The sequence below is a fragment of the Silurus aristotelis genome, assembly GCF_946808225.1.
Source record: "Silurus aristotelis genome assembly, chromosome: 13".
Taxonomy (NCBI): domain Eukaryota; kingdom Metazoa; phylum Chordata; class Actinopteri; order Siluriformes; family Siluridae; genus Silurus; species Silurus aristotelis.
Genome location: NC_139586.1, coordinates 8,046,181 through 8,067,246, shown reverse-complemented (window position 1 = coordinate 8,067,246; position 21,066 = coordinate 8,046,181). Strand labels below are relative to the sequence as shown.

General features: G+C 41.6%; 1 protein-coding gene across 7 annotated transcripts in view; it reads right to left on the bottom strand.

Annotated features, from left to right (window-relative positions):
- Positions 1-262: 262 nt before the first annotated feature.
- lrp4 (low density lipoprotein receptor-related protein 4) overlaps positions 263-21,066 on the bottom strand; it is an 80,691-nt gene continuing 59,887 nt past the window's right edge. Inside the window, exons 15-39 of one of the 7 annotated variants that reach the window (XM_083558286.1) lie at positions 19,074-19,250; positions 17,187-17,312; positions 16,472-16,680; positions 15,992-16,073; positions 15,710-15,815; positions 15,058-15,259; positions 13,824-14,013; positions 13,168-13,299; positions 12,579-12,719; positions 12,321-12,407; positions 11,978-12,149; positions 11,312-11,474; positions 11,000-11,225; positions 10,185-10,488; positions 9,879-10,097; positions 8,821-8,955; positions 5,750-5,858; positions 5,334-5,526; positions 3,278-3,391; positions 2,999-3,110; positions 2,849-2,913; positions 2,618-2,705; positions 1,941-2,082; positions 1,370-1,450; positions 837-976 (exon numbers count right to left, since the gene is read on the bottom strand). In XM_083558286.1, coding sequence (XP_083414412.1) covers positions 1,409-1,450; positions 1,941-2,082; positions 2,618-2,705; positions 2,849-2,913; positions 2,999-3,110; positions 3,278-3,391; positions 5,334-5,526; positions 5,750-5,858; positions 8,821-8,955; positions 9,879-10,097; positions 10,185-10,488; positions 11,000-11,225; positions 11,312-11,474; positions 11,978-12,149; positions 12,321-12,407; positions 12,579-12,719; positions 13,168-13,299; positions 13,824-14,013; positions 15,058-15,259; positions 15,710-15,815; positions 15,992-16,073; positions 16,472-16,680; positions 17,187-17,312; positions 19,074-19,250 — 3,536 coding nt within the window. In that variant the 3' untranslated portion in view covers positions 837-976; positions 1,370-1,408. Of the gene's footprint in view, positions 980-1,369; positions 1,451-1,940; positions 2,083-2,617; positions 2,706-2,848; positions 2,914-2,998; positions 3,111-3,277; positions 3,392-5,333; positions 5,527-5,749; positions 5,859-8,820; positions 8,956-9,878; positions 10,098-10,184; positions 10,489-10,999; positions 11,226-11,311; positions 11,475-11,977; positions 12,150-12,320; positions 12,408-12,578; positions 12,720-13,167; positions 13,300-13,823; positions 14,014-15,057; positions 15,260-15,709; positions 15,816-15,991; positions 16,074-16,471; positions 16,681-17,186; positions 17,313-19,073; positions 19,251-21,066 lie in introns of all 7 variants that reach the window. The other 6 variants (XM_083558285.1, XM_083558287.1, XM_083558281.1 and 3 more) reach the window with 6 other exon arrangements.

The window sequence follows — 21,066 nt, the reverse complement described above, 5'->3', positions numbered from 1 at the left end:
ACATTATATGTTATACTGTCTCAATTTGGAAAGAAGAGTAGAATAAGAAAGAAATGATGAGGAGAAAGCAGAAATCTCTCAGGGGGTTCAGAAAGTACCAGGACAGAGCTCCTGACATCGGCGCCCTCCTGATTTCGGGTCCCGTGAGGCCGTTAGCAGTTTCAGCACATTATACAGAAAAATTATATTTAGATTAAAGTTCCTGAAAGTGAGATGAGTGATGAGGGACAGCATCCTGTAAAAAATTTAAATGAACGTCTCGTCTTTACCACTGAGTCGCTTTATACACAATAATCTGTATTTAAGTTAAAGGTAAAAAAAAAAAAAAAAAAAGAAATACCAGTATATTAATCAATGATATTCTAGTGTTTCTTTAAATGTTCGTGTTCGGTTCTCAGAAAACAGTAAAAGTCAGAGTTTTTCGTCCACTGCACTGAAGATACTGGATGGTGTGCTGTGTGTGTGTGTGTGTGTGTGTGTGTGTGTGTGTGTGTGTGGTTTAGGTTCCAGTAGAGTAGTGTTTTAAATGTATGTTTGTTTTGCAAGACGTGTGGAAGATTATGCTTGTGTGTGTGTGTGTGTGTGTGTGCGCGCGTGCACGCGCGTGTATGCGTGTGTGTGTATGTAAGCTTTACACTTCGCTCTCAGTGGATGGCTTGCGATTTGGAACCCAGCCCGTGTCAGGGAGTGCACTGTGGCGTTTGGGCGTCACCACGGGAGCAGTGCTCAGACTTGAGCATTCCGATTGGTCGCCTAGAAGCAGCTGTTCGGTCTCGGTGTCGTCCAAGGAGGCGGAGCTTGCCTGGAGGGAGGCAGAGCTGGCCTGTAAGGACACCGTATCGGTGCGCATGCAGGTTTTAAAGGTGCCTCCTCGACACACCTTTAGCTGCTTCAGATCCTCCCAGTAAAGCTCCTCCCCCGAGAGCAGACACACCCCCTCCACGATACGAATCTTCTCGTTGGTGTAACTGCCCTCCTGCTGACACACACACACACACACACACACACACACACACACACACACATGCAGGTTTATCACTTAAGATAATATATAGAAGTATATAGAAGCCAAACCCACACACGCAGCTTTCATGCAGGTATGTTCAGTGATGCCATAAAAAAACGGTGCAAATTAAATTTAAAAGATTAATTGCTCATTAAACTCTATAGGTACACAAGAATGTCGTGCTACAAAAGCAATGTCAATTCAATATCATTAAACAGCTTCAGACTGAAACACACACACACACACACACACACACACACGCAAGTCATTTTGAGCTTAAGTTTAGTTCTGGATTAAAGAACAATTTCTCTGGAAAACACACTCTGTTTCAGTCCGAAGCGTCTCATCATGCTGTTTGACTACCTTCGCTCTCGCCATGTCGGTGTAACAGAAAACAGGGAATTAGAAGATGAAAGGAGAGAGGGAGTTGTAGGGGTGAGAAAGCTGTAGTGAAGAAAGAGTGGAGGAAAGAACAACAGATTAAAAAGAGATGAGTGCACGGCTTAGGACGTCTCAGTGCGCTGTTGTGTCCTGCTTTCGTTTTTTTTTTTTTCTCAAATGATTTCATTAACAGTTTATAAAAAAACAACAAACAAACAAAAAAAAAAACAGTTACAGGATATGATGTGTACTAAAATTACTGTGTAATCTAAAAATCAATTTATCTAATGATGTGCCTTAAGAGTCGCTCTGATGATTCCCGTAGGTCTGAACTCAGCGTTAGCTTACATGTCATACACATCGTGCCTAAAGTCTCCTAAAGTCTGACTACATGGTGAAAGAGTAGAGAAAAAGAAAGAGTGTGTGTCAAATGCATGAGCTGCATTTACATATCTGACCTGATCTGCGTTTGTGTTTTATGTGATAACGGATGAAAAATGAACCCAGTAGTACAGAAAGAAAAGTCTTCTCTATTTTTTTTTAGTACGTGTACCTCTTTTTTATATCGTAGCTGGTTGTATATTGGTGGTTTCTGTGCTGTTTCTATTTTCACTTCCTGTGTTGATGTTCGGTAGGAAGGGTTACTGTACGTTAAGTTGCTCACTCCGGGATCGGCGAACTTGGACTTTTTGTGTCTGAGGACAAAAAAACAAACAAACAAAAAAAAGTCTTTTTTTACGCAAAACTCATTCTACTTGACACATTCCAGAAATATTATACAACTTTCCTGCCAATTCCCCCTTTTCCCAATTCCTAAATCTCATACCTCCTCTCCTATTCCTCCTCTCCCACCCCCCATTCTTCCTCTTCCATACCCCTCTACTCCTCCTCTTCCACCCCCCTCCTATTCCTTCTCTCCCATTGCTCTAGTCCCATTCTCCTTCTCCTATTCTTCCTCTCCCGGTCCTTCTGTCCAATTTCCTCTCCCACACCCCCTCTCCTATTCCTCCTCCACATTTCCCAACTTTCTCAATTCCAGCTACCCACTACCTCTTTCCCCTGTTCTTCCTCTTCCCCATTCCCCCTCTCACAAGTCCTCTTATCCTGTTCTCTTTTATAACGTAATAATTGATTTATCCCGAACAAGCGTTTTATCTTTGACAGGCTCATGAGTGAGACCAGGAAGGCTGGTTGTAAGCTGATGATTGATTTAAGTGTATACTGATGTACCTGTAAATGATGAAGACAGCGATGATGATGAGGATGACCAGCACCGTCAGCGCTCCTCCGATCACATAGCTGATGTGAAGTCCTTCACCTTTTCCAGCAACAAAGACAAATAAGAGATCTAAATATTGAGTGAGATCTTACACACACACACACACACACACACACACACACACACACAGTTCATTCCCATTTATACAACGGGATTAAACGCTGTTATAATGAAGCTCTTACTGTGAGGCGCAGACACCACGTTACTCTGAACACAGCCATCCACAGCGCCGCTCTTCTCTGTGCAGCTGAAAGAGCCGAGATCCGCGTTAGCAAACAAATGTAGAACGTAAGAGATTCAACATAACCTGCTTTTACTATTTCAAAACTCACTTCTGTGCAGGTCGACCCTGTTGAGGTTTGTCCGTTGGTAGTCTTGCGCGTTTGTTAGGAGCCTGCGTGCCGGCGGTCACTTTGTCGGGCACGACTGGAACGTAACCTGCAACTGGAAGAGACAGAAAAATATTTCAATGGAAAAAAAGACACACTTCTCAACAAAATACTCTAAAACTCGGAAAAAAAGTTTGAGTCCACCCTTTCGTTTTATGTGAATAAGTGCGTGTGTGTGTGTGTGTGTGTGTGTGTATGTGTGTGTGTGTGTGAGAAACTCACTGGTAGAGCACGGGTGCTCGTCAGGCTCGTCAGGACACGCGCACACGAACCCATTAGATTTGGCGAAGCAGAGGTGAGTACAGCCTCCGTTGTTCACGCCGCAGTGATTAGTGCCTAACAGATGAGAGTACATGCTGATTATCAATTCTACTTTACACCACAGGCCCATGACTGAACACAAGAACTTTGAGGGTGGATCTGGACTGTAATTAATATCAACAGGCTCAAGACCACAGGTTGCATTTAACAGCCCGTCGCTGTACACCTTAACAACGATGAAACTATCATAAATGGACATGGGTTCCTTTTTTAATCAGGTTTCTCACAAGGTTTCCCCTTCGTACCATCTCAGGGAGTTTTTCCTTGCCACACAAACTTATACATTCTTTTTTAACCGCTTTATCTGTAAAGCTGTCTATTTTTAACCGCTTTATCTGTAAAGCTGTCTATTTTTAACCGCCTTATCTGTAAAGCTGTCTATTTTTAACCGCCTTATCTGTAAAGCTGTCTATTGTTAAACGTGCTATACAAATAAAAATGAATTGAATCGATTCAGAAACGCTGTGACTTTAGAAGGTCTGTTGGACTAAAGGAAAAGACGACAGCAGACTATCAGCATGTACAATTTGACCATTTATAATAAAAAAATCTGCTCTGATATAAATGTCCTCAGTTTATAATGAACACATGGAATAGTTTTTGTCTATTCTAGACTGCGGTATTCAAACGGTGGTGGACAGTAACAAAGTAAATGTAATTCGTTACTGTGATTAAGTAGCTTTTCTGCGTATCTGTACTTTACTGAAGTATTTCCATTCGGGATAATTTTACTTTAATTTCACAATGTTTCAAAGTCAAATCTTTTACTTTTTACTCAAATACATTTTGCGAATTCAATCGCTTCTTTTTATTTATGAGCGGATAAAAACTTAACCAGTCAATCACACAGCAAACCACCAATCGATGTCGAGCGCATGCTCTGTTGTGAATTTGTTTTGACCGGCGCTTGGTGGTATCTACTTATCACCAACATACAGTTCAGCGTCAGTTCAACAGCAAGCAGAACATTTAGAGAGGAATAAATGGTGGAAGAGTCTTCTGACTCGAACTTCCCACAACAACAGTTGCCTTATATGCATGATTTATTTTAAGTAGTTGAAAAGAAGGTTTTAGGCTTATGATAATTTTAATAAATATCAATTAGTGTTTGACTCATTAATATCATTCTATTAATAGATTGGTGTGTTAAGAGTAACAGAGTCTTTTCAATCTGAAATTATTAAACAACAGTCTTATGACAAAAATGATAATAGGAATAATATAGCCATAATAAAATCATAGTACTTTGGATAATTAAGTACATTTGAAGGCAAATTCGTTTGTACTTTCACTCAAGTGAAGGTTTAAAGAAAGCACTTTTACTTTTACTGGAGTCATATTTTACCAAGTGCATCTCTACTTTAACTCAAGTACATGTTCTGTGGACTTTGTCCACCACTGTATTCTAAAAGCAAAAGCAAAGCGAATACCAGTGGTAAAGAATGGTATATGTAAAGTATTTAAGTAAATGATCTTTGTTACTAAGTACTTTTTTGGCTTATATATACACCCAAGTAATATTTGGTTTTACTTTATCTAAAATGATACACTTTTATTTTATTTGTCCATTTGATGGATCCTTTTTTTCTTTAGATTGCTTTACTACTTTGTTTTTTGTTTTGTTTACTGACTTGTTTGATCGTTGTTGCATTCTGGCATGTTGAAGCTGTTGTGCTGATTTTGGTTAATGCAGTGTTGAGGTGTACAATATTATTTGTATTTTAGGAAATAGAACCTCACAAATGTCTCGTAGTTGAGAATTAGTGCATCTTCAGAGCAATATGAAGTCGAATACTCAAATACTGTTAAATCATATACTTAACTCGTATTGCAATTGATGACTTTGAACTTGTAATGGAGTAAGTTGTGCAGTAATCTATACTTTTACTAGTATGTATGATTAGTATGATTTTCAGAAACTCTTTAAACCTCACGCGCCTTCTCTAACTGCTCTTACCCGACTGCCGGTTGGGTGCCACCACTATAATGTCCATCAAACCCTCGACGTTAGCGAGGACGGTCTCTTTGTTCCGGCCTGTGTGTTTATCCACCCTTTGGATGGATTTGGTTTGCCAGTCTGTCCAGTAGATCCAGCGGTCTTGCTGCGAGATGCGGGAGAAACGAATTAGAGGAGAAGAAACCGGCTTCAGCTGGGCACAGAGGAGAGAGGAAAATGAAGGGAAAAGGGAGGGAGGAAAAAGACAAGGGGTGGGGAGGGAAAACGAGGGTCAGAGATGGAAGGGTGTGGATGAAGGAGATCGTAATGTTAGTGGTGAGAAACGAGAAAAAATGAGCGGATCTGAGGGAGTGAGTGGAGGACTGATGAGGAGTGAGTGAGTGGGAACGGAGGTGAAAGGTGAAGGAGAAGGCTACCTGAGTGAGCGCAAACGGATGAGACACGGGAGTGACCAGGACTTGGCGTAGTTTGCCGCTCAGGTCTGAACTTTCGATGCGGTCCAGGTGTGCGTCCACCCAGAAGATCCTACACACACACACACACACACACACACACACACACACACACACACACACACACACACAAAGTATAAAAAATGCCACAAATATATTAAAGAATTCTGTGTCCGACTGACTCACTGATTCAGTTCTCTAACGGTGTGAAATCAAACAGAGAGAACAACTGACCAGATTTGTGTCCCTACTACAACTACTACCTAAACATAGTAGTAGTTTCTTTCGGCTTCTCCCGTTAGGGGTCGCCACAGCGGATCCTCCGCACGTTTTGATTTGGCACATGTTTTACGCTGGATGCCCTTCCTAACGCAACCCTCCCCAATTTATCCGGGCTTGGGACCGGCACTAAGAGTGGCTGGGGATGGTTCCCTGACCGGGAATCGAACCCGGGTCGCAGCGGTGAGAGCGCTGCATCTTAACCACTAGACCACCAGGGGACCACAACTACTACCTAAACAATCCTTTATAAATGTAATTTGTTTAACTGTGAAACTTCAATCCTACAGCAACAAAAGGATTGTTCATGTGCCATTTACCAAAAACTACAATACAGAACTATTATTAACAAAAACACCTTCAGGCCATGTTCAAGGTTCTGTTTAAAAATGCACTTTTTCTCTCCTTTTTGGAAATGGCAGTGGTGAATTCTTATTTAAAGAAGAAGGAGGAGGATCATAGGGTGACGTATAAGAGTGAAGGAAGGTGCACACAGGTGGACTATGTTCTATGTAGGAGATACAACCTGAAGGAGATTGGCGACTGTAAGGTGTTGGCAGGGGACAGTGTTTGGATGCTAGACAGCATTGGATGGTGGTCTGTAGGATGGTGTTGGAGATGAAGAGGAGGAGGTTGAGGAATGACAGAAAAATAAGATGGTGGAAACTGAAGGAGAAAGACTGTAGTGTGAGATTCAGGGAAGAGGTCAGACAGGAGCTCGGTGGTGGTTAAGAGGTGCTGAAAGATTGGGCAACTACTGCAGAAGTGATAAGGGAGACAGCTAGAAAAGTACTTGGTGTGACATCTGAAATAGAAAGGAAGACAAAGAGACGTTGTGGTGGAATGAGGAAGTGCAGGAAAGCATAAGGAGAAAGAGGTTGGCAAAACAGAATTAGGATCAACAGAGTGATGAGAAAAGTTGGCAGGAGTACAAGGAGATGCATCAGCAGGTAAAGAGGGATGTGGCAAAAGCCAAGGAAAAGGCATATGAGGAGCTGTATGTGAAGTTGAACACTAAGGAAGGAGAAAATAATTTGTAGCGATTGTCCAGGCAGAGGGACCGAGCTGGGAAGGATGTACTGCAAGTTAGAGAAAACAAGGAGTTTTTAACCAGGTTGTTTAACAAGATTTGGGAAGGTGAGAGGATGCCTGAGAAATGAAGAAGTGTGCTGGTACAGATTTTTAAGAATAAGGGAAATGTGCAGACCTGTAATTACAGGGTAATTAAGTTGATCAGTCACACCTTGAAGTTATGGGAAAGAATAGTAGAAGACAGGCTGAGAGAAGAGGTGACCATCTGTGAGCAACAGTATGGTTTCATGCTGAGGAAGAGCACCACAGATGCCTTATTTGCTTTGAGAATGTTGATGGAGAATTATAGAGAATTTTGCGTATTTGTGGATTTAGAGAAAGCATACGGCAGAGTGCCAAGAGAGGAGTTGTGGTATTGTATGAGGAAGTCAGGTGTGTCAAAGAAGTATGTGAGGGTGGTGCAGGACATGTATGAGGACAGTGTGACTGCAGTGAAGTGTGCAGTAGGAACGACAGACTGGTTTAAGGTGTAGGTTGGACTGCATCAAGGATCGGTTTTGAGCCCTTTTCTGTTTGCAGTGGTGATGGACAGGTTGACGGATGAGGTCAGACAGGGGTCTCCATGGACTATGATGTTTGTGGATGATATTTTGATTCGTGGTGAGAGTAGGGAGCAAGTTGAAAAGAGTCCGGAAAGGTGGAGGTACACGCCTGGAAAGAAGGCGAATGAAAGTCTGTAGGAGTAAGACAGAGTACATGTGTGTGAATGAAAGGGAGGGCAGTGGAGTGGTGCGGTTGCAGGTAGAAGAGGTGGAGAAGGTGGAGAAGTTTAAGTACCTGGGATCAACAGTGCAATGTAATTGACCTGCGATGTTGTATGCTTTAGAGACAGTGGCATTGAGTAAAAGACAGGAGGTGGAGCTGGAGGTAGCAGAGCTAAAGATGTTAAGATTTTCGTTGAGAGTGACGAGGATGGACAGGATTAGAAATGAGTTTATTAGAGGGACTGCACATGTAGGACGTTTTAGGGACAAAGTAAAAGAGAGGCCCGATTGAGATGGTTTGGACATGTGCAGAGGAGGGACATGGGGTATATCGGTAGGAGAATGCTGAGGATGGAGCCACCAGGAAGAAGGAAAAGAGGAAGGCCAAAGATGAGGTTCATGGATGTGGTGAGGGAAGACATGCAGGTTTGAAAGCGGCAGATGTAGACCACAGAGTAGTAAAGAGACGGATGATTTGCTGTGGTGAACCCTAATGGGAGCAGCCGGAAGATGACGTTTCTCTTCTTTTTGAAGGCTTTCCGAAGTGGATTCGTTTAAAAATGGCAGAAAGCGATTTTGAATCATTGCCGTGACGTGTCAGCCGAGTACAGGGACAAAAGTGTGTGGATGAGCAACTTTTGGGAAACAATTAAAAACTAAAGTGTGGACGAGGGCGTTTTTAAATGCATCTGGATTAGTGTGCACAAAGCCTTTGTTTCATAAAAAATATTTTTTACAAATTCTTAATTTTATATTTTAGGAAACCAAATAAGGCAATAGTTGGAAATGTTTATTTTTTTTTAATACAGTGCTCTTTTTTCCATATTAAACCAGACCTGGAAATCACTCGAATCAAATCATAATTTTAAATACTTTTCCAAACCAAGAAAAATGATTCCATAGAAAGCCACGTCATCCTGTGCTGTATAAATGTTGTTTAGTTCTCTTCCTGTTTCTCACCGTCGCGTGTCATAATCGAGCGTGAGTCCGTTTGGCCAGCCGAGGTCCGTGTTGATCAAAACTTTGCGGTCCGATCCGTCCAAGTTGGCGCGCTCAATTTTAGCAATATGACCCCAATCTGTCCAGAACAAATACCTAAAACGAATCGAAGAAAGTCAGGAAGTCAGTCAGCATTAGTGACAACGAGATCTCTTATATCTTGAGACAAGTATGAGAACTCATCTATGCAAACAATTAGAGACCGATTATTAGGCAGGTGCATCTGAAACACCAAACAGATGTGTACGTTCTGCGCTTGCGTGAGAACATAACTCCCCCATACCAGCAGGTGGCAGTCGTCTGTATTCGGCATCCAAACTGGGAAACAGGAAGAGCTAGAACTGTGAGTGTATAAAGCAAGCAGCATTTATACCTGCCGTGATCATTACTAAGAGAATCGTGTAGCTTTTTCCAATCACGTCTGCTAAGACAAGAGCAAGAATTACACTGTTTTGTGACGCCGTTGTTTTATATCGTCGGTTCCGTTTTTTTTTTTCTTTTCCCTGTGTACTCATTCACTAAGTTGGACAGCCAATCAGAGTTCTTTCTTTTTTCGAAATGCCGGAAAAACTAAAGCCGCCTGGCGCTCATAAACCACCCGACATTGTCTAATGGCCGACCGCCAGCTTGAAGTGTCTTCTGTTCTTAAACTAGCCTTAAACATTTCATTAGCTAAATATGATGCTACTTTTGGAAAAAATGAGAATCATTTTATGGAACTGTACTGTTAGTGAGCCTTCAACCAACTGTACTTTAGGCTATAGGCACTGGGACTTTAAGTTTAATCTGATAAATCTTCTGAATTTCACATCTTATGAACTAAATAATTGATTTTATGAGGTGAAGGAGGGGAAAAAAAAGAAAATTGGCCAAACATATCGGCAAAAAAGAATTGGCATCGGCCAGAGACAAACCCATACCGGTCGACTTCTACCCAACACTGATACGCAGAAGTAGTGCTGTAAATCCAACACCCAGGAAGATTTACACTAAAAGAAACACCAAGAGATCATTCCTACCCTTTACTGGGGAACACAGCAATGGCTCTCGGCTCATCCAGGCTGTTGTTGATCAAGATTTTCCGCGCTGATCCGTCCAATCTGGAAACCTCGATGGTGTTCCGACCTGTATCGGTCCAGTACATGTTTCTGGCCACCCAATCGACGGCCAGGCCATCTGTAGTCTTCAGACCCTGACTGATCACCGTCTCCATCCCACTCCCGTCCAAATTCACGCGCCTAAAAAAAAAAAAAAAAACGGTATGATTTGATCATCTGGTGTTTCCCATGTTACTGAAACATCCTTTAATAGTATTGACAAGTTACCTGATGACGTCCAGGGAGACATCGGTGTAGTAGAGTTTGCCCTGGACGCTGTCGTAGTCAAGCGAGATGACGTTGTGGAGTTCAGGGACGGGCACGTGGACGTCAGTGTGGTCGCTGGTGTCCAGAGAGATGCGGCGCACGCTGACGCGGTTCGAAAACAGCAGGTAAGACTCGGGAACATCGTCGCACGACCTGTCGTCACTCTTCAGTACGATGCCTGTGGGACAGGCGCATGACGTGCCATTCGGGCGTGGCAGACACAGGTGGGTACAGCCGCCATTATTTCGACCACAACGGTTAAAACCTGACCGAAACAGAAGGCTTTAATAACTTCAATAATAATATTGATAATAAGAAAGATGAGTGCAGATTGTGTAACACCGCACACTTGGTGATCTCTTTCAAGCAACACTGCATGTGTCCACTCGTATAGCCTCGATGTTACATATGCATGTTGTGTGACAGGACTTATATAATATATAAAAATAAATTATTAAATAGAAATTTAGTACTGAATTATGAAAATGTGTTTAATGAAATATATATATATAAAAAAGTCTTAAAATAAATAAAAACAGCTACATACTAAATGAATTAAAAAAGATGCGTCAAATAAACAGCATGTGGCGTCAGTGATTCGTCTCTAAAAGCTGCCATCGTACTGTAAAACGCAACCTGGAAAAAAACGAATTAATCGGTCGTCCTCTACCAAAAGTTATTAACATGTCTAGTTAAATGAAACTTGCAATAGGCATCATAATTCCTATTGGTAGAAGTCAGAACATAAAATATCAAAACTTTCAGCAAGAACTTACCCAAAGGTCTGTCTCTGTCCATGGCTTGGATGTCCATGAGTCCAGGGAGGTTGGATCGGACAGTGATGATGTTGTCTCCCGTGTTTTTGTCCGCTCTCTGGATGCTGCGACTTTGCCAGTCGGTCCAGTAAATGTGCGGTCCGAGCAGCGTAAGTCCGTATGGGTGTTGAACTGGAGAAACCAGCGTCCTGCGGTTTGACCCACTCAGATCCGCTGCTTCGATTCGCTATAAGAAGGAAATATATATTTGCACAAACTCTTATATACAAGCTACACTGGATAAACAGGGCTGCTTGTTTCCTCTTCCTTCACCTCTGTGTGGGCGTCGGCCCAGAGTAACTGTGACCCCGCCTTGTCTATGGCGAGTCCATTTGGCCAGCCCAGGTTATTATTGATCAGGACCACACGGTCGGATCCGTCCATCGCTGCTCGCTCCAACTTGGCGTGTTCACCCCAGTCTGTCCAGTACATGTAGCTAAAAAACATGGACGATATATATACATATGGGTCACGTTTTAAATAAATCACCATCCATCTCCACCCTAATCAGATTGATCTTAAATAATTCACAAAAATAAAGTTAAGGACTTATGGTGATGCTATTAAACAGACAGATGCTTTAAACCTGAGGTCGACAGATTTTAGCAATACTGGGTAAATACTAGGATGGATCGTACTTGCTGATAACCGATTAAATCAACCGATTTTTAAAAGAATACTGGAAAAAAACAAACATAATTCTCCATGTAAAATAGTACTGAACTTTATTACAAAAAGAAAATAGTTCTAAATAAAATAAATATAAATGTGTTACTTAAGAAATATAAATATATAATCAATAAATACAACAGTGTAACGTGCACTCCCAGCTGCATCAGCAACAGACGCAACCCGGAAAAACTATTGGATTTATGGGCAAAACCTCTGAATTGATCGACCTCTACTAATAAGGACATCACTTCTCCTGAGCTTATTCACCCCATTTCGTGATACAGAGCGATGGCTCGGGGGCTGTCCAGGTTTCTCCACACCAGAACTTTGCGCATGGAGCCGTTCAGATTGGCCACCTCAATGCGGTTTGTTCCCGTGTCAGTCCAGTAGATTTTTCTTCCAACCGAGTCCACAGCAAGACCATCGGTCGTCATCAGGCCTAAAACGGGAACACAGAACAGGAAACGAATGAACAAAAAACCTGTACCTGTAAATTTTTTTATAAAAAAAAAAAAAAAAAAAAGATTTCTTCGTCTCATCCAAGGCAGCTCATAGTACTGGAGTAGACAGTTAGTACACATCACAGTGTTACAGAATCTGAGCTTCTTACCGGTGGAAATGACGTCCTCATGGCCTGAGCTGTTCAAGTTGGCTCTGCTGATCTTCTTTAGAGTGCTGTCTGACCAATACACTTTACCTGTACACACACACACACACACACACACACACACACACACACACACACACACACACACACACACACACACCACAATAAATCATCCTCAACTAGCTCTCTACGTATCCATGAAACTAGCATTTCGAGGTAATGGGCAGCTATGAGATAGCTCGAATGGGAGAGGGGGGTTACCCTCTTTGGGATCCACTCCGATGGCGATGGTGTTTTTCATGGATCCGTTGACAGCCAAAACCACGTCGGCGAAATATGGGATGTCGAGCGAAACCATCCGGATATCTGTTCTCCGTGCAAAGACCAGAAAACTGTTCATCCCTGTAGTGTGGAAAAAATTAAGAGGGGGAAAAAAAATCAGGGGGAAAAATAAGAAAGTGTGTGCATTGTTTGTTTGTGTTTGAGAATCGATACAGTATCGGCAAACAAAATATCACCATACTCGCGTGTATCGATTTTTTCCTACACCCCTATTATTTAGGTGTCACTATGACTAGGAAGAGACCAAAAGTTTCAAGGAAGGAGGGTTTAAGGGATCACTGTAACCCCTTTGCCTTTAAGGAGATTTCAACCGAGTTTTACATTTCAAAGAAAATCTATGAATCAAAGTCGAGGAGAAGAAGCAGCACAAAGCCACAGACTGGTGGTAATGAGGCATTAAACTATCAAAGCAGCAGAATCGGCGCTCAGCACAACTTCGTGCGCAACGTTTAACAAAGAGTAAGGGATCAATTATTATTAAGGTCCGGTTTTCCAAGAAAATAATTACCTGGAGTGCAGGTTTTTCCATCCACCTGTAGGTTTATTCCAGTAGGACAAGCACAGCTGGAGCCTTTAGGAGAAGGAGCCAATAAACACAGATGGCTACAGCCGCCGTTATTCACCAAACATGTGGTCTGGACTGAAGAGGAAAAAGAAAAGAAAAATTATTATTAATTTTTTTTTTTTTTTTTTTTAACAAATTTCAGTTCAGTTCAGGATTTTCCGTCGACTTCTTGCCCTCACACCTATGTGGAGGACAGAGGGCAGAACCACCACACAGAAACAGGAGCCTCCAAAGCTAAAAGAAGATTTGATCCCTTTCTTTTCTTCGAGCCACTGAGTGGAGATGAGTTACACACAGGTTCACTTAAACCTTGTTTCTAAAAAGAAACAAGACACCGAACGCCAGCCACAAGGGGCCACATTCCTGTCATCGTGACTGCCACGGGGCACTGAGGTCACTCTAACATTCTTCTGAAAGACACACACATGTACACAAAGATACACACTGTCCCTAACACTGAGGACACTGTATCGATTTCAGCAGCTTCCTGTTTCTATAAGTTCACTCGTTTGCTAGACACCATTCTTTCAAATATAAAAGGTTTAGTAAATATACTCTATATGAGTATATTATATATATGGATCTGGAGATTATCTGACCTGCTTCTCTGTGTCTGTGGAACATGTGGATGTCCATGAGGTTTTCCAGGTTGTCTGCTAATGTGCTTCGCCCAAAACCGGTCAATTTGTCAGCACTTTCGATGCTCTTGGACTGCCAGTCTGTCCAGTAGATCTTATCCCCGTGCAGCGTGAGGCCAAACGGGTGGGGAAGCTGGCTGCCAATCAGCACCTGAAACGGGAAAAATGCTTCGATATTTAAATTTTTTATTCGGGGAAACTACAATAAATACATCAAGTACAATTTTTTTAAAATGTAATTATTTTACAAATATGAAGAAACATTTTGAAAAATTGGAAATGACTCCCCTTTTTTTTCTTTCTGAACATAAACAATGACATTTTTGTCTAAATTAAAAAAACAAAACAAAACAAAACAAAAAAAAAACAAAAAAAGCAAAATGCTGATAAAAACATAACGAGCTCTCTAATAGATTGTGGCTTTATTATAAGTGGAAATTAAAGCTCCAATGCCGGTTAAAATGCCCGGTTTCTACGATTCACACCGGTGCTGTATGAAGCCTATATTTTGGTTTATGTTAATGGTTCGCAAACCTTTTCTGCCATTACACACTTTGGAGGGTGGTAATTTTTTTAAACCCATCCTGTCCTACATCACCCCAAAAAATGGTAATAAAAGACTTCAAGTTTAAGAATGTCTAATTTGTTAAAATAACAATCTGTGCAATAAAATGCATTTGGCAAGAACAATGGACCATTTCAGCTTATGCTTTATGCCTATGTTAAAGTGCGGTTGTTGGTCTGCTGCGGTAAACTTGCCGAAAGTAAACTGTTATTTTCGCATAATGGTTTCACTTTTTCCTTCCGGTACAAGTAATAAATTATTTAATTTACTTGCATTAATGACCTAATTGTTTGTTTATGGCTGCTTCGAGTGTATGAACTATATTTAAATAAATCCTGCTGTTTATCACGGCCCACTATTCATGTCTTTATTCCCCACTAGAGGGCTGCGGCCCACACTTTGAGAACCACTGATCTATGTGACGTGCCATCAGCCCCAGGATACTCGGTACAGACTTTAACTCTTATGGGTTGTGCAGATTGTGACCTCTGCTGTCCGAACAGTGCAAGTGCATAAACAATGAAACCCTGATCCCAAACATGTAAATCGCACATTCCCATGATAAACAACATTTTGCAGTACGTGTATCGTTACTCCGCGACAATCAGATATTTGACAATAATATTTGACCTGTCTGCCTGAACCGTCGAAGTTCCCAAACTCGATGGTCTTCATGCCGGCGTCGGCCCAGTAAAGCCTCTGCGTCTCGTAATCGATCGCTAATCCGTTAGGCCACGTCAGATTGGTGGAGATAATAACCATGCGATCGGACGCGTCCATGCCGGCACGCTCGATTTTGGGATTCGCCCCCCAATCTGTCCAATACATGAATCTAACAAAAGAAAACAACAGAGTAGTGTTTCACTGCTGGAGTTTACAATGATGCAATATCAATATCATCATAAATTATACCAGAAATGTGTTATGTTATTTTTTATGGATATTTTATTTTTAAATACTGTTTAAAATGTCTTTAAAAACTAAGTAAAATAAAAAAATATAAAACATACAAAAATATTTATTATACCAATATACTTTATGATTTTGTTACTGCAATGCTGGCTTGAGCAAAATAATTATCATGACATACATCATGTATCCTTAGGAACAGGAATATTTTTAATGGAAATTGTGCTTGTAAAATATGCAATTGATATATTATCTTTGATGTAATGATAAATAAAAACATTGCTGGTGGAAAAGGAGTCTCGAAACTCCTCTCACATCACAGCGGACATTTTGGATTTCCTGATCAACTGAACTGCTGTTTTAGTTTCCTCACCCTCCGATAGGGTCCACCACAATATCTCGAGGCCGATCGAGATTTTCCCAAATAAGCACGGTGCGCATACTGCCGTCCGCATTGGACACCTCGATCCGATCTGTACCTGATCGGCAACACAGGGAAACACAAGCACAAGGTTTTCAGCCCCACCGAAATGACACCGAAATATCCGAAATCTGATCCAAAGAAACTCAAGCAGACCACTTTACATAATAACTAAACCAGATTTTAAATCAGCAGATCGGAAGCGTTTCTCATATGTTTGTCATTAACACGTACCTGCGTCAGTCCAGTAGAGTTTGTGTGTAAGCCAGTCAATGGCGAGGCCAGCTGGACTTTCCAGACTGGTGTCCACCACAACCTGGACAAGAAGGTGGACATTCGGTCACACTGACGCATAAAATGCAAAAGTCACAAATCTTAAATCAAATGAGAAAGAAAAAAAAATATGATTAATGATGTGTGCATTTCAGACAGCAGGGGGCAGTGTTGCATAACGATCAGTACAGCACCAGCGACAATTACCGCAAACTTTTTTCATTCTTGTGATGATGTGATCAAAAGTCATGTGATTCCACCAAACCTGTCACGTTTTCCACAGGAACACTGTAGTGTGTAATATTTTGGGAGTACATTGCTATCGCAGGGACACGTGACACTCCAGCATTTGAGGCTGAAGAAACGCTAAAACGCGCACGTTTCTCGTGTTCAGATGTAATCGCGGATTAAATGCGGTACGGAGTTGAAACTCTCACTAACTTCCTGTTCCGATCCGTTCCACAGAGCGCGGTTGATGGAATCGGTGGTGACGTCGGTCCAGTAAATTTTTTCATCCTTGCCGTCCCAGTCGAGTGCCACGGCGTTACGGACATCAGCCAGCCGGACGACGACGTCCGATTTGTCGTCGGTGTCGAAGCTGATGCGACGGATGTCCGTCCTTCGGGCAAAAAGCAGGAACTTGTCAAGACCTAATTAAAGACCGAAGAGGTCCCTGTGAGCGCTTCAGATACGAGCAGCAACAGCACCACAGCAAACAGCACAAAAACATTTTTTGAACGGTTACAAGTTACATTCTACGACATCGTTCGAAATCGGCGACTACAAGTAAAAAGTTGCAGCAATACAATAACAAAGTCGAAATTTCGAGAACAAATTTGCAGCGGTACGAGAATAAAGTCGTCGCATTACGAGATTATAGTGGTAATAATTTGAAAAAAAAACAATAATAATACAGAGCTGAACCAAAATATTAAAGTCCAATAATCATACCAATAAATGTAAAAATAATGAAATAAAAGCATAAAAAAAAAAATTACTATGACTTTATTCTCATAATTTTTTATGATTTAAAAAAGAAAAAAATTTACTCGACGTGGCAAAAACACGAGTACGCCTGTGCGCTTCAACTTTGTTAAGTGGCTCTGAAATCCCAAAGATGATTATTGCAGGTTAAACAGCAAAATGTGACGCTCACTCAGGGCACAGTTGTGCTGGTCCACTTTCCTGAAGCCGGTGGGACAGGCGCAAGAATACGCCTTGTTGCTCGGGAGACACAGGTGACTACAGCCGCCGTTATTAGAGCCACATCGATTACGTCCTCCTGAACAAAGAGAGAGAGAGAGAGAGAGAGAGAGAGAGAGAGAGAGAGAGAGAGAGAGAGAGAGAGAGAGAGAGAGAGAGAGAGAGAGAGAGAGAAATGTTGAAGATGAGGGGGAAATAAATCGAACAGTAGAGCAGGTGGCTTCTGATGGCTGAGGTTCGCTTTCCTTATCAAACGTTGCAGGAGAGAATGAGAGAAACTCTACGATGACACTGACACCTGGTAGTCGTAAAACTATTCCTCGTAGCATTTCAAAGCCACGATGTAAAGAACATCACACGAAGATGTAAAAGAAAATGTGAATTCACATACATACAATAACTGTAAAGTAAAAATAAATAAATAAATTAATTAATAAATTACTGCAGAAAGGCCACAAGATTTGGATTGTACAAAAGAATCCAAAATTTATTTACAGAATTTCATTAGAACAGAATATACCTTTAAAGAATCTCCCAGACGTGGTTTACCGCCGTTTAACAAGCTTCTTTCTTTTCACATTTTTATTTACCGCATTATCATAATGGGCTGTATATTGAGAAAAAATCTGTAGTTCTAGTTGAAAACGGACATTGCGCACCCCCATATAACCAAAAATGGCACGATCCTCGTTTAATAGCACCTCTGCAATGATTCGACTGCGAGATTTGGTCGAATCAGGCTCCTCTTATCAAAGCATCGACTATTCGGGGTCACCCCTAGTGTGCACATTTTCTGCCATGGATCTCACGTCAGTATGGAATTCCTGGCTCGATTTTGATTCGAATCTGGGCTACTGCGCAGCCGAAAATCCGGCACCAAATTCACAAAACGTCCAAATAAAAGCGGACAGGACAAAAAAGGACACTGCCCGGATATAACCAGCGCAGGAATTACAGCTACTGTATCCTTTATTACATCAAGTATGCTTCGGAGCACCGGTATTCGCCATGTCCTCTTTTACCCCCCACTCACTCACGAAGACTCCAAACGTCTCTCTTTCTTATCAAAGTGTCACTTCTGCAGCCAGAAAATTGCCACCATTATCTCGAGAGTGCGCTTGCGTTTTCGCAAATTGCCTAGTGTTAGAGGATCGTCATGTTTTGAGAAAGATTTGACAGGGTTCGGAATGACGGGTGATAATCTGATGCTGAAACCCGGGTTAAGTGCTGCAGCAATTATTAAACGGATCGCGGTTGATCCGTGATCCTGACTCGCGGTCCGGCACGCACGTGACCCGCGGATTAATCTTACATTTTATTAGCGATCGCAGAGTGAAAGACAGTTCCTGTTGGTATTGCAAAACTACACAGAGCAGTCCTGTGTTAATGTGAATGGGACGTGTTAATCAATCAACGACAATGGCTAGCAGAGGAACAGAACTTGATCAATCAATTATTTAAATAACATGAAATAATTGAAAAGCTAATTTCATTTTTCTCCTTCCGTTTTTTTCCTGATTAAAAAAATTATCCGATCTGTGACTCAAAAACCGTAATGTGATCCGAGCAGTCTGTGGCACCGCTAAGCAGCATCGATAATTAATTGATGGAACCAATGGCCATAGACAAAAATCTATACCCAGGGTTTTTCCGGTCCGATGTCATTACAAGAGCGGCCTCTAGAGGCGACTCACTGACGCCACTTGCTGTTTGTTTTTACGCACTGCACGGAGAGCGCTATATTACATTTATTAATATAATAAGTACCACGTAATGAATATATTTAGGGGAGTGTGTGAGTGTGTGTGTGTGTGTGTGTGTGAGAGTGAGCATGTATCACCTGCGGGTTGCCTCTGTGGGTGCAACGTGTGGATGTCCATTGGAAAGTGCAGTTTGTTGCGGATGATTTCCTGGTTCTTGCCAGTGAACTTATTGGCGCTGTTGATGCTCTTGGTGTGCCAGTCGGTCCAGTACAAACTGTCCTCAAACACCGTGATGGCAAACGGGTGCGGGAGGCCTGAAAAAAGCCACACAGCCACACATAGATGAGTGTAAGAGTGAGTAAAAAAAAAGGGACAGACAAACCTGAAAAAAGTGGGAGAGAAAGAAGATGACATGAAGGTCGTGTGTGTGCGTGATTGGGAATAAGGCGAGAGAGGAAAAAAGGCGTCGGAAATACAAACGCGATTGACCGACCTTCTTTAATACACTGTGGGAATTCTATCCACACAGAACAGAGACAACACGCGACGCTTACATCATGCACGCGTGTCCTTGTTCCTTTGCTAACGAGCGTTATTTTCGTCTCCAATCGCACTCCGTGTACACAGGGCATTCTTAGATTGTCTACCGAAAGGACGATTATATTTAAAATAACTAGGTTTCGTGCAATATTCAGAGAGAACCCGGTTTATTTGTACTCTGTACACTTCCCGTCAACGTTTATCTACAGCAGGGGTCCCCAATTGTTTTTCTATGAGGGCCACATAATTTTTCCTTTCTTTAATGGGGAGGGGGGTCAGTCTGTAACAGAAAAAGACATGGGCCGGAGTGACTACCAGTGAGATTTTATTATGATTTAAAATATTTATTATGCCTCCTAATGCTAGAGTAGTTTATTATTTTGTTCAGCACCATACAGAAAAATTTGCATTACTTTTCAAGTGATATATCACCTATTAATATAGCATTATTACTATCATGATGACAGGTTTTCCTATTCATTGCCATCGAAATAAAAACAATTACATACATATGCATATGGTTGATTGAATTGAACAAATAATTAGGGTATGTTAATAATTAGAGGTCAAACCGATTCCAAGAGCCAGGTTGGATCCTATTTGCTGATAACCAATTAACCAAATGATTGGATAAAAAAAAAAAAACCATAACGCATGTAAAATAGTACTGAACTTTATTACAAAAAAAAAAAAAAAAAGAATCATGAAAATGTGCTAAAGGAAATAAATATAATTATATAACTCGTACATTATAAATTAAGCAGTGTAAAACAAACAGCATGTGGCTTCAGTGATTTGCCTCTAGAGGCAGCTCTCACAATGACAGCGGCCCGGAAAAACTATCGTTATGGATTTTTGCCGATAGCCGACAATTCCAGCAATCTATCTATCTAACTATCGGTGCCTCAAACTTTATTATCAAATGCAATATAATAAAATAGGAGTGAAACATTTTAAATACATTTTTTTCTGGTATTGTTTAAAGGGGAGTTTTAAATTGGGACATAGTTTGGGGACCCCTGATCTAAAGCATTATCAAAAGCGTTCCACAGGTGAAGCATGAACTGTGAACGTGAGGGTTTTGTTCCTGATCGACCTGCAGCGTGATCCCAGAGTTTGGATTACAGCGATAGCAGTCAGAACATACCCAGAGGTTCAAGCAAGTGTGAAAACACCCTTTTCTTCTCTCTCTCTCTCTTTTTCTCTCTCTCTGTGTCCTCTATCCAGGTGGTTATTTTTGTGATCTTATCTGTCAGTAACGTGACGCATGGTTGGACTTGAGCTCTCCCTCTGCTCTTTTCTCAGAGTTTCCTCGTGCTCCTGCGGGTGCGCACTCATTCCTTTATCCTGCCATCTCTCCGTCCTTACATTTTTCACTTCGCTCTGAAACCCTTGTCTTACACTGTCATGCATGTCTGGAGTTCAGCTGCAGGGAAAAAAAAAGGATCTTGCACACAAATAAGCCTACCGACTAGAACGCACACAAACACTCGTTTACGCTCGCTCTCTCCTTGTTCGATTCAAAAACTTGACGTGAATGTGTGCGGAAACTCCGCCCCTCTTTAGTGCCATCAGCTCCACCCCTTTTCT